This window comes from Ochotona curzoniae, unplaced genomic scaffold (genome assembly GCF_017591425.1).
Source record: "Ochotona curzoniae isolate NIBS_2020 unplaced genomic scaffold, NIBS_Ocur_1.0 contig_1014, whole genome shotgun sequence".
Classification (NCBI taxonomy): Eukaryota; Metazoa; Chordata; class Mammalia; order Lagomorpha; family Ochotonidae; genus Ochotona; species Ochotona curzoniae.
In genome coordinates this window covers 11,265,870-11,288,968 of record NW_024464920.1, presented here as the reverse complement: position 1 = coordinate 11,288,968, position 23,099 = coordinate 11,265,870, and the positions used below count along the sequence as shown (strand labels likewise).

The following is a 23,099-nucleotide window of genomic DNA, read 5'->3' as shown; positions in this document are numbered from 1 at the left end:
AGGCAGGAAAGATGTGCCAGCTCTGGTCTGAGATGTGCTACTGGCTCCTGAAGAGCACAGGGCATCAGGCCCCAGCAAGGGCAAGCCTGGCGAACTCTACCCTATGTCTGAGACAGGACAGTGCATGGAAGTCAACAGCCAACTTCACACTGTGGCCTGTGGTGGGTGTCTGAGGAGTGAACCGGAAGAGCCTTGGCTGGTTGTCCTTCTGCCCCTCCGCCTTTCAAATAACATGAGAAGGAATAAATCAATACTTTCAAAAGTATGAGCAAGATCTACAAACTCATGAAGGACGTAAAATTACTTCAGAATAAAAAAATTACATGCATAATTCAGAATTTTGATTTGAAAGTATAAAAGTGATATAAATCTTCCCCAAACACTGTGTTTTGATTCCAGTGAAGGCAGTAAGCACATACTCTTGACCTGAAAGAAGTTGATGGGTATCGCAACTGTGAATGTTTCTGAAAAAATGCAAAAAAATAAAAAGCCACCCTGTGATGAAATCAATCAGGTGACTCAAATAAAAGTAACAAGTAGGAATAGAAAAAACATGGTTGAATACTAATAATGACAACAACAGTTAGGGAACATTTAAACCTCACAGTGTGGTCTTCAGAGCAAACTGCGTGTAAAGAGGAGCCTCATGGATTACTCTCACAAAAATGAAAGTATTAGGTTTCCAACCAGACACAAATGAATAAGCAACAAAAAGCAGACGGCTTAGGAAAAGGAGATTAAGTGTCAGTTGCAGAACGTGATTGTGAAAACGTGGAGTTAACGTTGTGCATTTTCGTGGTTTTTCTCCCTCTTTGTTAAATTGGATGTGTGTTTAAGTATTTAACTGCAAGTAAGTCTACTGTTTCATTTTTGCTTTTTATCTCTTCTGTTTCACTGAAACATTAAATAACCCTTATTCAAGAAAAGCTCTCACAGCTCTCACATCCCATTGTAAATGAAATCATTGCCATCTGCCTGTCCTGACAGTACTTGTGCGTGAAGAAGAGCACAAAATGATTGCCAACAGTAAACACCATGGTGGGGGATGGGATCGTTCGTTTTCTTCTTTTTATTTTATTGTTGCTTAGATTTTTTTTTAGCAAGCTCATTTTTTTAAATAAAAACCTGGAAATCACTTTTGTTAATACAGAATGTTGATCAGTAATGCCATCATTGTTCTAGGTGCTTCTTCGTCCTTTTTTTTTTTTTTAATTGCAAGGTTGACAAACACCAGAAACAGCCCTGAATAATATTATTGTAACTCACCCATAAGGTATTGACAACTGCCTAGAGGCCAAAGGCAGAGCAGTGGGAAGTGATCTTTCTTATAGGATGCCTTTTGCCTTCTTAGGGGATCACTAACAGAGCGGCAGGCTGGTGGCCCACATCTGCCTGCCACTGGTGGACAGGAAATGCGGTTCTGTGCTTTAACATTCAAGAGTCGGAATGTGCCCATAACCAGTGCCCTCTGTTTGGATGCTTAGGCTCCCTGTCAGTGGCTGCTCTGCACCCCTCATGTCCTCCAAGGACAGTGTTTTCTAGCCTCTGCGCCTTTGCACCTGCAGTTCCATTTGCATGGCACCAACCTCCCAGTCACTCCTCACTCACCCTCCTCCCCGCTCCTTCTCCCCTTGCTCGGGACTTGGCTTTGGCCTTCTTCAAAACTCACTGAATTAGGACATGTCTACTAACCCAGGGCACTGTTCTATCCCATTCACTAAGTGTCGTGCTGCTTGGAAGGCTCAGGATCTGGATTAGGCAGTGCCAGGTTGAAGTTTTGTATTGCTCTTCAGCAGCACATGCTCTCTGTCTCCCCTCTGGGCTCAGCTGCTCTTGTGGCCCCTGGGGCTCATGGCTAGCACCTCTCCTCCAGCTCCAGTGTGCTTGCTCTCAGCAGGCATCTTGGCTCCAGCCATTGTTGGCAAAGGCACCTTTTCTTTTCCTTTTTTTTGGTTGAAGCGCTCCAGGAGAGAGCAGCTGTTGGGTAGAAATGTTACCATGCAGTACAGGCCTTCCCACAGGGAGTATGTCACCCTTGCTACAAGCCCCACTGCCAGCTTCCAGGCAGGGCCCCAGAAGAGCTATTTTATTGTGTCCTCCCAGAGTTTTATTCTATCTCATGAAGAAAATAGGTGTTTAAAAAAGCCTCTCACAAGTTTGTACAGGTCATCCTAAATGCATTTTTTAAATATAATAAAGGAAATAGATTAATTATCATTGAGTTCCCCTGGTGGAATTTCTATTGATTCTTGTTTTTTTCTTTTCAAAATTTCTGCTATTAAATACTTTCCTAGGCACTTAATGGCATTTCTTAAACCCTGAGACATGACACTGTGCATAGCAACCCTCAGGAAGTCCAGCGGTAGCTGGGCCCTACAAGGCGGGAGTGCTGGCCAGGGCCTCTCCACATTGCTGCCACCAGCTGATGTGGTTCCCAGCTTGTTTCACCTTTATGTCTTTTTCTTCTTCAGGTGATGGAATGACTGGAATCCCAGAACACATCCTCAACAGCTCCCCATCAGACCGGCAGATTAACCTGCTGGCCCAGAGGCTGGGCCCCGAGTGGGAGTCCATCGTGCTGTCACTGGGACTGACCCAGACTGATGTCTATCGCTGCAAGGCCAACCATCCCCACAACATCCAGTCACAGGTGGTGGAGGCGTTTGTACGCTGGAGGCAGCGCTTAGGGAAGCAGGCCACCTTCCGAAGCTTGCATGAGGGTCTCCGGACTGCAGAGGTGGACCCATCCCTGCTCCAGCACATGTTGGAATGATGTTGCCCAGGAATGGGTCCCCAAGTGACATGTGTCCAATCCTGACACTCAATGTTGTTATTTTGTTTTGGTGTATATGGTTTTTATCCTTTTAAATGATCTTTAGATGGAAGGAGAAAACTAGATTTGACATTACTTGCAAAGCCAGAGTAGTCAATCCATCTGTCACATTGGCTCAAAATGTGTTGTTTGTAATGGCTTACAGGTTGCATTGTTGTAATTGTGCAGCTCTTAATTGGGTGGCTGCCTTTTAGTAGGTAGGCAAATAAAAAAGTGATAATACCATGTTGTCACATTATATCCCAAATGTCTTAGACTTAAAACAATCTCTTTTATGTTTTCTAGATACTGAACTGTGGACTTTTTTTTATAATGATGATGATAATAAAAAATGAACTACTATATATGATGTACCCCTTTTCATGGGAAGCCATTGTGTGTTATTGTTTTCTCAGTCTTTTTTGTAGTTTATAGAATTGTGTTGTAAAATCACAGTAGTCATTTCTTTGGAGCAGAACTGATAATCACAGTAAAATCATTCCTTTTCCCAGATTAGATAAATAGCACGGGCAGGATGTCTGTATTCAATCTAAGACACTGAAGTTCCCTGGAAAGACAAGTTCAAGTACCAGCATGCATCTGTGAGCCCAGCAGCTTTGAACAGTTGTGTAAGAAACTCTTTGGCCGATTTATTTAAAGCATTTAGTCTGCGGGGGACAAAAGAAGGTGTGGCTGTTTTGTTGAAGCCATAGTGATTGAAGAGTTGTGTTCCTGGGTGGGCTGATTTCATCTTCTGTCCTTTTATTAATAGCATCCCATGTTTATAAAGTGCTTTAATATTTTCCACACTTCTGTAGAAGCCATCTCACTTGGATGGCTCAACAATCCTGGAAAGTAGGTGAGGAAGCGTGGGTAACAGAGATTAAGAGACTGGCCTGGGGTGAGTGAACTGCAACCCACGTCCTTTACAGCAGTTCTAAGTAGCTCTTTCTCTCTCTAGCATGCTAATCTGAAAAGCTGCAGCCCTGCTCCCCACCCCTGAGCTGCATCCTCTGGGGTGTGTGTCATTTACCCTTGGGAAGACTCAGTTGCCTGCTTTTAAAATGGGGGAAATGATTTTACTTGGTAAAAGAGAAATCCTCAGATGTTTTAAATTTAAATGCAAGGGCCTGGGAGGTAGAGAGGAGAAGAGATATTCATCAGTTAACAGCTGCTGGTGGTGAAGCTAAGACCATTCTAGACTCCTGAATGTATGTTGAAATCTTGTCCTAGTTCCCATCATGGCCAACTGCCAGAGCCACCTCACCTGGCTCATACATAGATTTTGCGTAATATTAGCCTCTACCAATCAGAAACAGCAAGGACTTCCCCTTATGAACCAGCCTGTCCTATTATCCCAAAGCCCTTCCTGACTCTGCACCATCTCACTCTTCTTTTTTGTAACCAGTGTAGGTTCAATGTGAACAACTCATGCTCTCATTACAAGTATTGGTGGTAATATGACTCTTAGCCCTAGGTATAGTGGACACTATCCCAAGTGCTAGCTAGCCTTACAGCAACTGGATCCAGGAGCTGATCCTTTTTTCTGGCTGACATCTTGACAACAATTAAGAAGACTCTTTGTGCCAGTGATCTGTCGGTCTGAAGGTTTTGGTTCACCATGCCTACCTCCAAGATCTCTGGGATTTTTCAAGGAGTAATGCCTTCCAAGGGTGTATTCAGAGCTGATTCCTGGTCCACCCTTGGAAAATGGCAGCTGTTACCTAGCTGCTATGGCTGAATTCTAGTTCTCACATATGGTGAAGATTGGCTCAAGTTGAGGAGACAATGGGAGGGACTGTTATTGACACATTTCTTGCTAACATTTAATATTTGATGTGATTTTGTCAGCTCTACAAAGGGTCTTACCAATAGAGGGACAAGTGAACTATTCCCAATCCTTGCTCTGTCCTTATTGTAATGATTGAAGAACTTATTGTTTAATTCTAATGTAACTCAGGTTCTTTTGTTTTTAAAGGAGAAATACGTTGTACAATTTTTCCTTCTCCCAAAGACAAGTGTATAGTGTAGCAAACTGATATGAAACGGGTGCTCAGGAAGATGACAATGGTGTATTAATACGTCCTTTCAGATGTCTGATGACCACATTCTGCTTAGTGAAAAAAAGGTAAGTTGATCCATGGGTCTTTTCTTCAGTGAACTCATTTCAAAAACATTGTCAATTATCAGCTTATTAATTATAGATTTCCCATTTTGTAATGTGGTCAGTAGTGCATTATCTTGTAGAATGCTGTGCTTCTGGTCATATCGCTGCGCCCAGCGATGGACCATACTTCTGTGATGTCTTCCAGAAACTCCATGTTTTGTTGAACCTAGGACTTACTCCTTTGCTGTTTCTCCACTGGGTTTCCTAATAGGTAGTTCCTTGATTTGTCTTTCTACTCTCAGAGTCACATTTATGCATGAGGGTGAACAGCTGGTTCTGACTGACTAGATGGCATTTTAGGACTGGGTCTGAAGATTGATGGAGTCGTCTTCTTGCTATCCATAGGGAATCTGTCACTCACAAAGAGGCTTCTGCACTCTGGCAAGAGTGAGGGACAGTTAGCAACAGAGGGGCCATGATGGTTAGGGGGCGCCAATGGAGCGCTGACCTGCCACTCTTCCTGAGCAGGGCATCTGCTCATATCGTTGCAGTTGGATAGAAAAATAGAGCAGCTAGATCATTGCTTTGTATGGAGCTCTTGAAAGGCAGGGTCACAGAGAGAGATAATGAGAAAAAAAGAAAGAGATCTTCCATTTGCTAGTTCACTCTCCAAAATAACCACAAAATCCAGGCCAAAGCAAGGAAATGGGAGCTGCATCCTGATCTCCCACATGGATACCAGGGCATCAAGCACTTGGGCTATCTTTCACTGCTTTTCCAGGTATATTAATGGGGAGCTGTAATAGAAACATTATGGCTGGAATTTGGAACCAGCACTCACAATATGGCATGCCTGCATTGGAAGCCACTATGCTGGCCCCACAGCCTTGTCTTTATTTGTGCTTGTGGAGTAAAAAGTGTGCTGCATCAGGGTATCTGCCCACTTATAGAGTGGCCCAGGGAAGGTAGGTACCCAAGGTTTCCATATATTTTTGTGTGGGAGAAGAATCCATTATTCTAGGGACTTTATACCCCTAAGAAGATTTTGCATGAATGTAGTAGGTTAGCAGGGTATTTGCATGTGCTGACAAAAAGTAAAGAAAGGTGGGCCTGGCATGATAGTGTAGCGGTTCAAGTCCTTACCTTGAATGCACCGGTATCCCATATGGGCACCAGTTATAATCCCAGTGGCCCTGCTTCTCATCCAGCTCCCTGCTTACGGCCTGGGAAAGCAGTCGAGGATGGCCCAAAGCTTTGGGACCCTGCACCCACATGGGAGACCTGGAAGAGGCTCCTGGCTTTGGATTGGCTCAGCTCCAGCCGTTGCAGCCACTTGGGGAAGATGGAAGATCTTCCTCTCTGTCTCTCCTCCTCTCTGTATATCTGCCTTTCCAATAAAGATACATAAATCTAAAAAAAAAAAAAAGAAAGAAAAGATAGTCCTGCTTCGTATTGAATCGGGATGTGTCTGTGTTTGTGTGTGTGTGTCTGTGTGTGTGTGTGTGTGTGTGTGTCTGTGTTCACATGAAAAACACAAGTGTTCTCCTTAATGCCTTTAAAGCTATAACTTAGTAAATTTTCTCAACACAAAGAACATGTTTATAATGGCAGTTTGAAGAAATAATACTAATGTAGAAGAAGAATGACTGCTGTTCCAGCCTTCACAAGAGAGCCACAGACACGTCCCTTTTGGGGTCTCTGTCCTCCAATTAGTTTCCCATGCTTGGGCACTCTTTTTATAAAAAGAAAAAGGAGTACCTTGTATGTGCTGTTTGACAGTTGGCTTCTTTTATTTAACATTTAATTGCCTTCCCAATGTCATTGAAGATTTTTCTATGCCAATGATTGCCAACCTCGTTTGTATTTGGAGCGCACTTTTGAGTCCTGTAATTTTGGGTGCAATGTTTGAAGAGGTTCAAAGACTCTTAAGCTCCTAAGGATAACAGTGTCTTTCAGCACCAAAACATTTGCCACCATGCTGCTTTCTGCTTGATCCTCTGTAAGAGCTGTGTCACTATTTGAAGAGAACTGTTTACTGCCCCCCCCCCGCTATGGACTCCTCCATCCTCAAAAGGAAAAACTGAGCACTTTCTGTGTTTTATTCTGAGCTTTTTATTTCTCCTTGCAGCAATATATCCTCTCTCCTGCACTGTGTGATCCCGGCAGCTCAGTGTTCCATTTCTGCAAGAGCGCATGTTCTGGTAAGCAGAAGTTGACCTGTAAAGCGAAGCTGTGTTGTTGCTCTCCTCCACCTTTCTTTCCCTTCCCTTGCCTGTGGAGTCTCAGACTGTTTTTCCTTTTCCCTATTGTAAACGGCAGCGCAGGGGAAGGCTTCACTGTCACATCTTTGCATTCATCAGGAGTTACGAGATAGAGAAACCTTGTTTGGTTGAGCTCCAAACATATTTTAATTTGTTATCAATTAGATTTTATTACACAGCAAGTTCACCCCAACATGAATTGTTTGAAAACCACAAACACACTGGCTTCAATCTCAGCTCACAATCTTGTGAGTCAGCGGAGTTCCTCTGGTCTAGGCCAACTCAGCTGACTTTTGCAGGACTTGCTCAGGCATCTGTGGTCAGCGTGTGGGCCGGGCTGAACTAGGATGGCCTGGACGAAGTGGCAGGCAGTTCCCTAGGGCAGCAGCGAGGTCAAAGTCACATGCAGTTCTGCCCCAGGTTTGCCCAGCTTTGCTCACCTGCTGGTGATGATGGGAAATGCATGGGCTGCAAGAAGGCAAGCCCTCCCTGGCCTTTATTGAAGCCTTAGGTTGCCTCCCTTTTGATATTTACCAGTCCACGGCCAGCTCAGAGTTTGCATGGAAAAGCTCTACCAACATGTGTGGAGGGGAAGTAGTCATTTGGGTCTGCATTTTTGCCATCTATCAGAGCCAAAACTTGAAAATTGAGGTTGCTGTGCCCTTTTGAAAAACCGAATTTGGTACTCTGGGTCCCCTCCACAACAGGCAAGCCTTTCCGGCATGTTGCCAATGCCCCCAGTGATGGGATGCTTGTCTCTCACACAGCTCAGTGCTCACAGTATGTGTGCCTGGGCCCTTTGTAGTACAAGACAACCTCAGTGGTTCCTAGAATGAGTGAACTAGATCCAGAATTGTCTGATGCTTTCATGCATTTCTAGTTGCTATAACAGAATAAGACAAAATAATTTATAAACTAGAGGTGCTTTTCACTCTCAGTTGTGGAGGCTGGGGAGTCCAAGATGGGTTGGCCATTACCCAGGGCCTTGTGCAGTGTTTAACATGACTGTAAAAGCAGGCAGGGTGGATGGTGGGGTGGGCGGGGAAGAGGGGAGAGCATGAGGGGTCTGCTGGCTAATCCTCTGCCTGCCAGTACAGGCATTCTATAGGAGTGCCAGTTCACGTCCCAGCATCTCCACTTCACATCTAGCTCCCTGCTCGTGGCCTGCGAAAGCAGAAGAAGGTGGTCCAAGGCCTTGGGAACCTGTACCCACATGAGAAACCTGGAAGAAGCTCTTGGCTCCTGGTTTTGAAATGGCTAAGCTCTGGCTATCGTAGCCATTTGAGGAGTAAACCAGCTGGTAGAGAATTTTTCTCTGTGTCTCTCCTCTCTGTAAGTCTGCCTTTCTGGTAAAAATAAATAAATCTTTAAATTTTTCCCTTAAAATATTCATTTATTTGTTTGTTTGTGTGTTTGTTTGTTGGAAAGGTAGGTTTACCGAGAGAGGGAGAGAAAGAAAGATCTTGCATCCTCTGGTTCACTCCCCAAGTGACCATAATGGCCAGAGCTAAGCCAACCTGAAGCCAGGAGCCTGGAGTTTCTTCCAAGTCTCCCACGTGGGTGCAGGGTCCCAAGGCTTTGGGCCATCCTCGACTGCTTTCCCAGGCCACAAGCAGGGAGCTGGGTGGGAAGTGGGGCAGTGGGACAAAAACTGGTATCCATATGGAAGCGACGACTTTAGCCACTAGGCTACGGCACCAGGCCCATAAACAAAGCAAAACAAAACAGGCAGGCAAGCAGATACCTGCGAAACACATGCAGAATGGCCTGGAGTAGTAGTTTAGTGACGATTCCCTCTTATGAGAATAAGCACAGGCCTCTGAGAATAACATTAACCCATACACACAAACACGGAGATGCACACAGGGAATTTCTTGGCTTGAAGTGAGCTTCAAGTTATTTTTAAAGATTTGTTTATTTTTTTACTTGAAAGGCAGAGTGAAACACAGACACATACAGAGTCTTCCATTTTCTGCTTCTCTTTCCAAATGTCTAACAGTCAGACCCGGGCTGGGAGCCGGGAACTGTGTCCTGATCTCCCGCATAGGGCTGGCACATCAGACACTCTTCTTCCAGGTGTGTGAGCAAGGCTGGATTGTAAACACAGCAGCTGGGACTTGAACCTTCACTCTGACATGGGATGTCGGGGTTTAAGAAATAATCTAACCAGCTGTGTCACAACACTGACCTCCATTAAACCCTCTACGTGACCTAAACAGGGGTGGGTAGCCTAGTGACTAAGGTGCTGCTTTAGAGCACCAGCATCCCACATCAGGTTGCCGGGATTCAAGTTATAGGTCCATTCCTGACTCCAGCTTTCTCTTCATGCATACCCGGGAGACAGCTAGGATGGCTCAAGTGGTGGGGTGTCTGACTTGGCATGGAAGACCCTGAGTAGTTCAGGCTGCATAATTTCAGCATGGCCTCAACCCCCAGCTATTATACATGTTTGGAGAGTAAACCAGTGGGATAGTGGGAGATATCTCTCTCTCTCTCCTTTCCCCTTTTCAAATAAATAAATATTCTTTGAAATGTTTGTAAATGACCTAATCATCTCCTGAAGTCCCTCCCTTCCAACACTGCTTCAGCAGCAGCCACATTTCAGCATCCGTTTCAGAGGAATCAAATTGTATTCAGACCATAGCCCCAAGTTTAAAGCTAGACAGATCTCTAAAGATGACTTTGACTTTTTAATGCTTTTTCCTTTTATTCTTTTTTCTTTTGACCTTAGTCATGATGAAAACAAGTTGTTTTATTTATTTATTTTACCTTTTAATTGTTTTTTCTTTAATTTTGATTTTGAGTTTCTGAATTTTATGGTACAATCTCATAGAGAATTTTAATTCTTAAACCTAATTTTGCTGTAGCAACATCTAGGAAATGTGGTCTTAGATGTCAGTCCTAGCAGGCTTTAGTGGCCCAATGTGAACGTGGCAGTCGGGGCAAACACACACACACACACACACACACACACACACACACACACACACACACACACTCCTACCCTGAAGTGTTGGGCTAGGGCTCTCATATTGTCATCTTTTCCTCTTGGGCATTTCCAAGGAATAATAATTTTGGGGCTAGGTCTCCCCCCATTCAGTTATTCAGGGGACACTTGTTGAAAGGCTACTATTAATAGTCACTGTGTTAGGTCAAAGATGGCCAGTAAATGCACTCTCTGCCTTGAACGTGAATATACAATCATAATCTGGTACAAAACAGACCATGCTCAAGTCTGTGGGCACACGGGGGAAATGATGAATTCTCCCCAACTTCATGGGACTCGGGAGGGTCAGTGGATATAAGCAATGCTCCATTACGTAAGCAGGTTACTCAATATTTCTGTGTTGATTTCCTCATATATTAGAGCCACCACCAGAAATAGAATCCCTTTATGGTTATAGCGAGGATTCCATGAGCTATGAAACTGCAGCATCTCTAGAATAGTGCCTGGCACAAAAGATGTTTCACTAAGTCAGTGAGCTAATTATCTTGGCCATTGGTTTGTTTTTTTTTTTCACTCTACTGGGACCCTGAGAAGTGGTGAGTAGCCCTTCCCCTCCAGCCCCCCACATCTTGGGGTCTGTGACATGAAAGTAGAAAATGAATCTCCTGCAGATAAGGACATACGAACTGGTAGCACACTTCAGGGCATAGTTGGAATTGGGGTGGGATTCTGATCCAACACTTGGCTGTCGTTAAAGGAATCCCTACTGTCATGGCACAAATTCTCGCTGATTATAAAATCAGTACAAATTCCATGAACCAAAGCTAAATAAGACCCAATTTCTTCCGTGCAAGACCTCATCCTGCAGAGACAGCCATAGCAGCAGCAGCTGTGACACCGGCCCGCACAGGAGGGAGCAATTAATCCGGACATCAAGAGGAAAGGGATACTGAAACCAAGCTTTTGTAAATTCTACCTGAGTTAGTGCGTTGGTTGGTCCCTATGGGGGACATAAATGGATGCCAGAATTCCTATTAATGTATTTTACATCTAGTTTGACAAATGGCACTCCTTGGCACAGGCTGGCAAGATGAATATATCTTTAAAATGCTGTCTCAAAGGCATTTAGAAACCAAGAGAATCTTGTGGATAAGCCTAGTAGCAAACTTCCTAGTCATGCATCAAGACAGAGACATCAGGGAGAGTGTCGTTTATTCATCCACAGTGGGAGTCTCTGGTTTCAGGTATTGGGGATTCTTCATGCTATCCCTAGTCTTGCTTCCTCTAAGGCGCCTACAGGTTCAAATTAGATATTGCTGGCATGCAGGGAATGTTTTTCATGTAACTGCCTGTTTACTTCTTGGAATTCTAAATAGCTTAGAAGAACAGGGATGTCTGTCTTGTTGGCATTTACTGTTCTTACAGGAAAATTAAAGGCTCAGAAAGATGCAGTTCAGTGAGCCAATTAAGCCTGCCTCTGCTTTGTTGAACTTACACAAAAGTTTAACCACTTGGTTTCTTAAACTTACGTAAAGACACGTGGCAGTATTCTGATAGCTACTGTTAATCCACAGCACAGACTATGAAATCAGGTTTGAGTACTTCAAAAAGAAGAGACCCCTTGTCTCTTGCCACACTTGTGTTTCCATTGCATCTTCATATTTTATCTCTAGGCAGTGCTATTTTGGGTGTCAACTTACATTCTTAACATGAATGTTTTGTGGCACATACCAAATGGGTTGAACTTGATTATAAATGATTGCCACAGGTTGAGTAGCTTTTGTCTGAATGACTTGGGAACGGAAGTGTTTGAGATAAGGGTTATTTTTTTCTGGACTTTGGAATTTTTACATGACCATATGAAATATCTTGCAGAGGGAAACCCACATCTAAGTACAGAAGTCATTTATGTTTCGTAAATACCTAATCCAAACAGCCTGAGAGTAACTTTCTGCAATATTTTTAGCATGGCCTTTGTTTTGATTGTGACCTGTGACATGAGAGCAGGTCTGGAATTTTCCACTGGCAGCAACCCATCAGGGCACAAAAAATTTTGGATTTTTAATTTTCACATTGGGAATGCTTCATCTTTCTCTGGATGACACATAACCTGCCACTTGTCAGCTTTATTGGGTCGATTTGGGAGGGCTTTGGCAGTGTAAGGTCTTCATCTTGGCCTATCTAATCATCACCGATATGAGGAGAAGGCTAACAGCTCAGCAGTGCTGGGAGGAAGCGTGGGCACAGACTGGCAGTGGACTTGCAGCTCCTGGTGTGTGCCCTAGTCAGGGGGAAGCAGATGCCTCTAGGAAAGATTTCCTGGAAGGCTTCAATTATTTGTGGTAAGGTAGTGGTGGTTTAATCCTTTGTGGAAGTGGACCTTGTAAGAGTGTTGTAAAGCTGTAGAATCTTCAGAAAAATCTAACTGGATGCATACACATACAACATTTGGTATATAATTTTTAGGAGGTAAGTGTTCCAGATGACTCCAATTCATTCATTTCCTAAACCATAAGTCTGTGGGCACCTCAATATCTAGGCCTAGTTATCATTGGGAGTTTTGTGTGGTATTTGGTGGCCTGTGTCTGATGGAATAGAGCTGCTTTTGTTAGTTTTCAGGAGGGTATAAATCCTAACATAAAAGGATGACCAAAACATGAGAATAAGCATGAAGCAGTTTGTCCAAATCTTGATTTTACCTGGTTGATCCCAGAGCTTTCCCCTTATTGTCTGGGGAATGGGGTCGGGTGGCCCTGCTGGACCCCCCACTTGAAAGGGGAGAGCCTGGAGACATGCTGGGTGAGAGCCTGTAGCTTCTATGGGCCCGTTGCCTCCATCCTGTCTCCTTAGAACCAGAGTGCCTGGGAAGGGGAGCTATGAGTCTTTTGTGCCTTGCACAGTGGAGATAATGATTTCAGGGGAAACTGTCGAGCCACATTTACACCATACACAGAGAAATTACTTCCAACCATTTCTTTTTGTACAACCATCTGCTTGAATCCATTTTCTGTTAGCAACGGGAAATAGTCTTCACTCCCAGCTCTGGAGCTCCAGGCCAGCTTACTGCTGAGGGTGTAGACCCTTTGGTTCTCTGTTTTCTATTGTCAGGAACTCTTTTGTCACTCAGTATCGTCAGCTGCTGATTTTCCAATGCACAGTTTATCTCTGAGGCTATAAATAAATCCTTCCAGCACAAGTCCTCTCTTCAGGAAAGTGTGAAAGACAAAATACACCAGTCAGTTTGGATATGATTTTATTCAGGCTGTTGGCAGTAGAATATCAATGTCTGAGGAATGTTTCAAAGAGGACAAAGGAAGCTTTGGTTCTATAGATGCAGATAAACAAACAGTTCATCCAGGTGTCTCATAGGAGCTATGAGGATGGAGAAGAGCCCCATCTGAGGCCATGCAAGGGCTGGATGGCCCTTAGAATTAGCAAATTCCTACAACCCCAAAGGGTGGGGGATTTCTTAGCCCTCCCAGTTTTCTGAGAAAATAGGATTTATTTAGATGAAGTTCAACATTGGCAGTATTGTCACAGAACAGCTCAGAAGCCATCACACGCTTCTGAAAGCTTCCTCACCTGAACGGGGCAGCTAGGGCCCTGATGGTGAGATCCAGTGCTATCCTAAACTGGTACTAAATGGAATACAGAAGAACTGGACAAAGCAAGGTGTACTTTTCTTCACACTATTGAAATAGGGGTACAGCTCAAAGGAAGGACAGGGATGCGGTGTTTGGGAGCCAGGAGGCCATCAGCATGTCTTTGGGAACCACGTGGGAGGATAGGGTAGGTCTTGAAATATTGCAAGGCGGGTTTTCCTCTGTGGTCGTTTGCTGTTTTCTTTGAAACTTGAAAGACTGGAGATTTCTTTATTACTGCTTCCAGGAAACACAGAACTTGGAGAAATCACACTGCTATCAAAAGTTTTATTTTTCTATATCTTTGAAGGATCCAAAGCCAATTTGAAAGAAAAATAGTGTTTTTGTGACATTTGGTGTGGCGTGATACCTGAATTCTGGCAGCTCAATTGCCTGTTCTGTGAAAGATACCTGAGCTAGTTCCTTATTGAATCTAGGCAAATGGGACCAGGTGTTGTGGCACTGCAAGTCAAGCTATGGCTTGGGATACCCATGTTCTACATTAGAGTACCTGGGTTCAGGTTGTGCATTTGGTTCTGATCCAGCTCCCTGGGAGGCAGCAGATGATGACTAAGTACTCGGGCCCCTGCCACCCATATAGGAGGTCTGGATGGAGTTTCTGGCTCGTGGTTTCAGCCACGCCCAGCCTTGGCTATTGTAGGCATTCAAAGAAATAAACCAATGAATGGAAGATTTCTCTTTGTTGCTCTGCCTTTTAAACAAAATTTTCAATAAAGAAAGAAGAAAGAAAATAAAGATGATCCGATTCTGGAAATCGATAGAACTATGGAACAATTTTTTTAAAGATTTATTTATTTTTATTGGAAATTCAGATTTACCGAGAGAAGGAGAAACAGGAAGATTTTCCATCCGCTGTTTACCCCCCAAGTGGACTCAATGGCCAGAGCTGAGCCAATCTGAAGCCAGGAATTTCTTCTAGGACTCCCAGGTGGGTGCAGGGTCCCAAAGCTCTGGGCTGTCCTCCACTGCTTTCTCAGGCCACAGGCTGGGAGCTGGATGGGAAGTGGAGCAGCCAGGACATGAAGCAGCACCCATATGGGATCCCACAGTGTGCAAGGTGAGAACTTTAACCACTAGGCTACAGCGCCTGGCCCTGGAACAATGTTTAAAATGGACCAATCATAGAACTTTTTCTGCAACTCAGGGAAATTTATTCAGCATATTTTTTTGAGCATCTACTATGTATTAAGCATGAATATACTTGGTGGAGATGTAACAGTTACTGTAAACTGTTATAAAATTCTCCTCTCTTATAGCTTCATCATTACGGAGAAATGAATGCGTGCGCACATATACACATACACACACACAGAAAGAAAGAAAGTAAGGGGAAGAGATGGAGGGGAGCATGCTAATCCCCAAGGGAACAAAAGTAAACTGAGAAGGCCTTAGGGTAAAAGCTGTTGAAATAATTCATTGGGAAACCATTAGGCAGAGATGACTCCCAAGCCTTGGGTTCTTATGTAAGCAAACTGAGATCCCATGAAAATAAAACATAAGTTTAACTTATCAAAAGCTATGAGTCGCTCACAAGGAACTCTCTACCTTAGCCAAACATTTTCTTTTGACTTTTTTCTTCTGTAAACACTTTATAAAAATGTCTCACTCACCTCCCCTATCCTGTCTCCTTCAGTGGGGTGCTAAAGCATGCAGTCTGTGGCTACCCAGGTCATGAACCATTGAATGTTCAAATAAAGTGGATAAGATTTTAATAAGCCTAAATTTGTCTTTCAGCAGTACGTTTAACGTGGTCGTGCTGAACTGCGGTGGGTACTGCAGTGTGCAGGTCACATTCCCTTCAGCAAGACTAATGTCATGCTGCTCCGGGGTAGCTTGCAGGTAAGCATCTGGTGGCTCTCCTCAACTCAGAGCCACTCCCAAGGGCCAGCTCAGCTCCTCAGGGGGTCAGCTCCACTTTCCCTAGCACCTTCTGCTTCAGTCCAAGAGTGTTGTCTTCCTCTCCAGGAGGCAATAAGCCAAGAACTTTCCCTAATAATTTCCTTGCCCGCTTAGCTCCATCCCACAGTCAGCTTCTGATAAAACACAACTTATGGCATGGAGGAAGTGAACAATGGTCAGGTTCTGAAGATATTTTGAAGGCCAAAAAAATTGGGTCCAGACTCGTGGCATAGTAAGTTAGGCCTCAACTTGGACGCCATCAGGTGACTCAAGTCCCAGCTGTTCTACTTCTGATGCAGCTCCCTACTAATGCACTGAGAAAGCAATGAGAGATGGCCTAAGTGCTTGGGCCCTTACCACCGTGTGTGAGATTCAATTGAACTCCTGACTCCTGGCTTTATCCTGGCCTAGCCCCTGCAATTGTGCCCATTTGGGGAGTGAGCCATTAGATACAAGATCTCTTTCTTCTCTGTCTCTCCCTCTCTCTCTGCCTCTATAACTCTGACTTTCAAATAAATACACACATTAAAAAATATTCAATTATGAAGCACCAAGATTTTAATTTTAAACTAATGAAAGAATGGAATTACTATTCATTAACATAAAAAATAACACAGAAATTTGGGGTAATTATGTATTTTGAAGGCAGAAAACATGTTAGAAATAAAATTAAACTCTCAATAGTGATGCAGGTAGAAGGTCAAATGTTCCCTAGGAATACATTCTTAACTTTCCTTTTGAATATCTCCAACACTGTAGTTATAGACAGTCTGTTACATTGGGTATTTCACTTAACCTGAGGAACATGAAAGTAATTGAACATAGAAAGTATACATATTTATGATGAGCCATTGTCCAATGGTTGTTCATTGTCTTCCATGGGAGCAAAGCCAGCCATTGGCACAGTAACTAAAACATTGATCAAAAAGGCTCTTGTAATCCATAGAACAGTAATAGGCTCTCATGAAAATCTGAAAAGAAGCAAAAAGACTCACAAATGACATGTATCATATTCTCAGAGGAGAATTCCAAGGCAACATTTAAATAGAATGACATGATAGCACCTGTACGAATGGAGTCCCAAGAAAATTCAGGGTAATAAAAAAGTTCTGTCATGAACAGTGGTTAAGGAAATGAGCCTTGAGCTGGCAGTTGAGTGAGAAGACTTAGAATAAGGCCCAGAGGTGAATATTCAGCATGGTTGCAATGAATCTGCCTCCTGAGAAAGTTATATCCATTAAGTAAGGTGACATGTGAACTGATTTTTAAATTCCAGCAAGGATTTTGGATTTTGCGCTTTAGATTGCCAAGGAAAAAGAAGAAATCGTCTCAAAACCTTCAAGGTAAAGTATCAGTGTGAAAAAAGAGAATGTGGAAATAATAGTCTTACCTGCTTTCCTGTAGCCCCTGACCCTTCGTGCCCTAATTAACCACGTAAAGATAGTCAAAAATAAAGAAAAAAAATATATATAAAGCACCAGTGTGAATCTCCAAGATGGAAATGTGCAATATTTTCCAAATACACCAGAGCTTTTTTGTTTGTTTGTTTTTCATTATAGCATCTCTTGCATCTTTGGGAAGATTTATTCTCCTGACATATTGAGGTAGAGGACACTCCACCTGGTAGCGTACTAGGAAGATTAGTGCCTCGAAAAGTGCCCAAAGTAACAAGATTTTTAGAGGAATATGAATGGTTTTTGTGTGGTATGTAAATAATATTGATTTATTCTCCTTCTTTCACAACTCATCCTCTAGAAAAACTATAGTTTTCTGGAACCTTATTTCTTTAAAAGTGCATTTAGTTGGTTATTTTATTTGAAAGGCAAAAAGAGAGACAGAGAGAGAAAGACAAAAATCTTCTATGCATTGGTTCACTCCCCAACTACCTCCAACATCCAGGGCTGGGAGCTGGTGAAGACGAGGCCAGAAACTCCATCCATGTATCTCATCGTGGGGAAGGGCAGGGACCCATGTAGTTGAGCCATTACTTGCTGCCGTTAATGGTGCACATTAGCAAGAAGTTGGTTTGGAAGCTGAATAGCAGGACCCAGACACCCCAAAATAGGATGCTGGTATCCCAAGCAATGAGTTAACCAGTTTAGCCAAACGCCTATTTCAACTTTTCTTCTCAAACAGTAAGTCTGTCACATTTTGCATCATGAGTGTCGGATCCTTACAAAATATCTCCCTGACTTGGTGTCATCCTGCATTTAATTCAAGCAATAGGTTGTAGTGCCTGTTCTTCAACAAGCAGTGGGCACTCTCTGTGGTCATTGTCAGATGCCAGGTGGCATGTGTGAAACAAGCAGGAAGAAACTGATCTTGCCTTATGACAGCAGCCCCAAGCAAGGAAAGCTCAGTCTGTAGCCCCAGGCCTCTTCCTCTTTTCCCCACTCTTGCCAGAACCTTCTGTGCCTTTGCTTCCTCTCATTTAGGTCTTCATTGGCACAGTCTGGTGTCTTCCACTAAACAACTGGATAATAAAGCTTGGCTTTTTTGTCTCTTCACTCTACTTGGAAAATATCTGATAATAGACTGTCATTCTATTTTTTTCCAGTGGCAACAAGTCTTTTACATGGGTTAGTAATTGTTCCCAACTAGGAGTGGGACCAAACTCTTCTCAGTTCTGTGCTAGGAAGCGCTTGACAATGTTTGGGGATTTTGTTTTTTGTGAAGGGTTACCACCATGCATTCACTTGGGGGGTTGAGTTAACCATACTGCCATGTGGTAGATAAGCACTGGGGTGTTAGGTGATCTGCAGTGAGTGGGATAATCCCTGCACACTGAAGAGCTGCCCCACCCAAAATGCCAGCAAACTTATGATAAGAAGTTCTGTAGGGTCTACCTGAGCACCACTTTGACAAGTTTTAATTGCTGAAGTACCACCTTGCCATTGTTAATTTTGTAATCTTTGAATTAACTTACCTGATGATTTCTTTCTTGGAGAGACAGAGTGCCCAGCTGATGATTCACTCCAATAGTCAGGGCTGGGTCAAGGCTGAAGCTGAGACACAGAAACACGATCCAGGTCTCCATGTGGATGGCACAAACTCAATTACTTCAGCCATCATGCTGACTACCTGGATCCAAATCAGCAGGAAACTAGAGTCACAAGCTAGAGGCAGGTATTGAACCCAGCTACTCCAAAACAGGCCTTGGCTAGTTTAACCACTAGGCCAGATACCTGTCTCTAACTCACTTCTCAAAAAATGTTTTTTTTTTCTTTACTCCAAGCAATAGTAATCTTGAAATTATGAATCATTGTTGTTAGCTATGTATTTTATCCTAATATTTACTATAAATATTCTGCACTTGTGGTACCCAAATAAAGCTTGGGAACACTTGTACCTGCTTAGGGCTGTGTTACATTTCCTTGAGAACATTCACCTTACTTACATTTGTTCTGAGCTACAAGGGTACGAGCAAGTGCATCTGACTACTGAGTCTGAGCATCACCACAACAAAAGCTACAGGTTTAACATCCCAGAAAGATCATTTATTTCACACAAAGAAGAAAGCTAATCAGTATCAGGCATGGACCTGAGGATTTCATGAGTGCCTAGAACAGTATCAGGCACAAAGTGAGGTATTTGATAAATGAATGAATGGTGCCTGGCTTGTGTTAAGGTTTTCAGTACGTGTTGAATGCTGGACTGAACTGTTCTTGTGCTACACATTCTTGGTGCCCAGCAATTGCCAGCTCCAGCAAAAATGTCCCACTTCAGTTCCCTGCATAAGGAAAAATCTCCAGAGCAAAGAGCTAAGAGTGATGGTCCATGCCACCCAGTTACAGGCTACACAGCAACCATGCCCAGGGATTCATTGACAGCAATGCTGGATGGGCCCGATGAACCAAATTCCTTCCTCTATCTCAACTGACTCATGCTACAAGAACAAGACATTCATGTGCAAGGAGCATAAAGAGGCAGGGAAGGAGGAAAGAAGACAAAGGAAGCAGCAAGGAGAGAGATGCTGACACACCAGGCATGTATTTTCATGTGTGTGTGTTATTGCATAGTCCTTCAGCAATCTTAGGAGTCAGCATTTTAACCTTATTTGCTTATTTTATAAGTCACAAAACTGATGATCTTTTGAAGTTGGCTCAATTATTTGGCTATTATCCAGAGCAAAATCTGAACTTGGGCTCATCTGAGTTATTTTTTATGAGCCCCCAACATCTATGAAGGGCCTTGGAAAGGCTGTTAGTTGCACATCAGAAAGTGCCAGCCCACTAAATGGATATTGGTGACAGTACTTCTTTCCCATCACTGTCACAGAGAAGGAGTGACATTAAGGACATAGTTGGTTGTTAATGGTTCCTGCCTGCCACCAGCCATCAAGTCACATGAAATGGAGAGCCAGTGGAGCTGCAGTTACTACCCTGCAGGAGCTGGTAAACAACCAAGATGATCCTCTTCTAGACAGTGTGGGCAGGGTGTGGCATGGGCTTGAGAATGGGCTATTTGTCTCAAGGCTGCTCATGACCTTTGCTTGGGAAAATGTAGACAAAGCCAAATTTTCATCAGGGAAGAGGCCAGTTCCCTGCACTGAGCAGGTGCATTCCATATCCCACCTTTAGTCACACTGGTTTCACGGCTTCAGTTTTTCTTGCAGTGCTGCTGTGCTACAAGGTTGGTTTTGGATGTGGATGTTCTAGGCGGGCAGTTCAACGTTTTGTAGCCACCTCTCAATAATGTCTCTTGGTTCCTAGAATTACAGTCCAAAATGACAGGGAGAAGGTTATCAAAGATTTTATGTATCCATATGTATATATATGATATATATGTACATACATATTAGTGTAGGATTTATTTATTTATTTATTTATTTATTTATTTAATAAATTACTTATTTAATTGAAAAGGCAAAGTTAAAGAGGGAGAGACAGAAAAATTTTCCATCTGCTGGTTTATTCCCCAAATGGCCACAATGGCCAGGGCTGAGACAGGTTGAAATCAGGAGGTCTCCCACGTGGGTGCATGGGTCCAAGCACTCAGGGCATCTTCCTCTGCTTTCCCAGGTGGATTAGCAGGGAGCTGGATCTGAAGCGGAGCAGATAGGCTTAAACTGGAGCCACTATGGGAAGCTAGCACTGCAGGCAGCAGCTTAACCCAATATTCTACAGTGTTTGGCTCCAAATTATATTTGTTGTAACTTTTATGCCTGTGGAAATGGGGGAGAAGTAGGCTGAAAGGGTACACAGCAGTCCGTGACCTGGAAACATTACCCTCTGTGTGCCACTTCTGTGGCACTGGCAGCGAATACCATTTCTCGTGTACTAGTCCATCTCTCTTCTCAGTATACACTCCAGTCCCCCAAAGCCCCAATATTCTAAGAGGAGATGCCATATAATATTCATATTTTTATCATGTTTTTGTTTTTGTCTCCACGACTTAGTTGAAGAGCATCAGGCACTCAAGACATCCAGATTCCATATCTGAGTACCTGGGTTTGGGTCCTAGCTCCATGGTTCATTCCAGCTACTTGCTAATGCACACATTGAGAAACAGCAGATGATTGCTCAAATCCTTCCTTGGGTACCCTGGTCCAGCCCTGGGTATTGTAGCCATTGGAGGAGTGAATCAGCAGGTGAGTGATATCTCTTTCTTCCCGCATTTGCTCCTTCCAAATAAATAAGTAAATACTTTTTAAAAGAGTGTTTCATTTATTCTCTAACTTGCATTTTGAAGCCATGTATTAAGTGTTGTACACAGCATTAAGGGAACTGTGATTTGTGATGAGGATCTTGCCAAATGCAATTTGTAGTTCATTCTGCCAAGTAAGATGATTACATCAAGACATCGCTATAGGAACTGCTGCGCCTGAGGGGCAACAGTCATTTCTGAGACTAATGCTCATGGCCCAGACTATACAAAAACCAAGGTCAATGCTACCAGCTGGGGTAGTGGCAGGAACTTTCTACCTGGTCTTCAGCCATGTGTTATGTTACTCTTCTAGAAATAGTGTAATCCCACAAAGATTCAATTGTCTTGCACCACTGATTACCAAGAACATCAGTGCCTTCATAACCCCTATGTTCAAAATCCCAGTAAGGAACTGCTGTCAATTAGTTTAGCCATTTCATTTGCAATTCACTTCTCTACTAGCTACCATCCCTCCTTATTTTAGGTGATGGTTGTTTTGTGATATAACTCACATGCAATTCACCTTTTTAAAAATGCACAATGTGGCTGTTATAATATATTCAGTTAAAGAACAATCACCATTTTAGGTCATTGATATCAGCACTGCAAGAAACCCCTTACTGCATTCACCTTCCTCTCCTCCTTCTGCTACCCCGGACTATTCACTGTCTATGAGTTTGCCTATTCTGAGTATTTGCTAGAACAGAAGCATTCAACACATGGCCTTTGTATTTGGCTTCTTTCACTTGGAATGTTTTCAGATTTCATCCACATTATCATGTATGTAGTAGTACTTTATCCCTTTTTATAGCTAAGTAGCTGTGTTCCACTCTTCTCTCCATCTCCTGTAATTTTGTAATTTTCTCCCTAATGATTAGCTTTTAAAAGTAAGGAAGATACAGCACTCTATCTGAAGTCTTATTACAGCATTTCTTTAAAAGTTTTTGAACCAGTGGTTGTGGGGATATTGTTCAGTAGACACTGTAGTGACCTTAACAAAGATTGAGCTATCTTGCTTATATTTTAGAGAATGCAGTATGTTTTCAAATGTACATGGGGCAGTGTGGTCAATTGGGAATACTCATATCGAGAAGACACTAGGGACTAAAGCCTTGAGTCACATTGAACTGGGAGCAATGTTGCGTCAGTACAGTCAGAGGAAATGTGTGAATGTAGAAAGTTAAAGTCTTTCCACAATTTCTTTGGCTACCTGAATTTGCTCTTTACTTCCCAGAGTCCAGTTCTTCCTTAGCCTTCAGGCTGTGAGTTTGGTGATTGTCGGTTGTTCATATCAAAACATAAATTGATCTTCATGAGTTCCCAAGATCCTGTCCCAAGCAGCTGTTTTAGATTCCCTTCTAAACCTCTTGCTTCCTGAAAGTTGTTCTATAGTTTGAATCTCTCTTCCCAAACTCATATTGTAATTAAATGCTATTGCTCCAGCTTTGAGAGATAGGCCTTCAAGAGGCAATTGGGTCCTAAAGAGGGTTTGACATCTTTTTCGTGGGACTGGATTAATAACCACAAGAGTGCATGTTATAAACGAGGTTGCAAATATCTCAAGTTCATCTGTCTTTCCCTCTGGTTTTCTGCCATGTTAGGACACATCCGAGGTCCTCACCTGATACAGCAGTTGATCTTGGTCTCCCAACCTCCAGAAGCCTAAGCTAAATTAATGCCTTCTCTTTATAGATTTCCCACTCTCAGGCATTCTGTTACAGCAACATAAACAGGTCTAGATATGTGGCAACTGACTGTTGTACTC

The 23,099-nt window shown here is 43.1% G+C and overlaps 1 protein-coding gene and 1 long non-coding RNA gene across 2 annotated transcripts in view; both read left to right on the top strand.

The window, feature by feature from the left end:
- CRADD (CASP2 and RIPK1 domain containing adaptor with death domain) overlaps positions 1-3,055 on the top strand; it is a 159,134-nt gene extending 156,079 nt beyond the window's left edge. The window contains exon 3 of the mRNA XM_040980824.1: positions 2,472-3,055. Coding sequence (XP_040836758.1) covers positions 2,472-2,773 — 302 coding nt within the window. The 3' untranslated portion in view covers positions 2,774-3,055. The remainder of the gene's footprint in view (positions 1-2,471) is intronic.
- Positions 3,056-17,312: 14,257 nt separating this feature from the next.
- Positions 17,313-23,099, top strand: part of LOC121162494 — a 28,048-nt gene continuing 22,261 nt past the window's right edge. The window contains exon 1 of the long non-coding RNA XR_005884803.1: positions 17,313-17,392. This is a non-coding gene — a long non-coding RNA (uncharacterized LOC121162494). The remainder of the gene's footprint in view (positions 17,393-23,099) is intronic.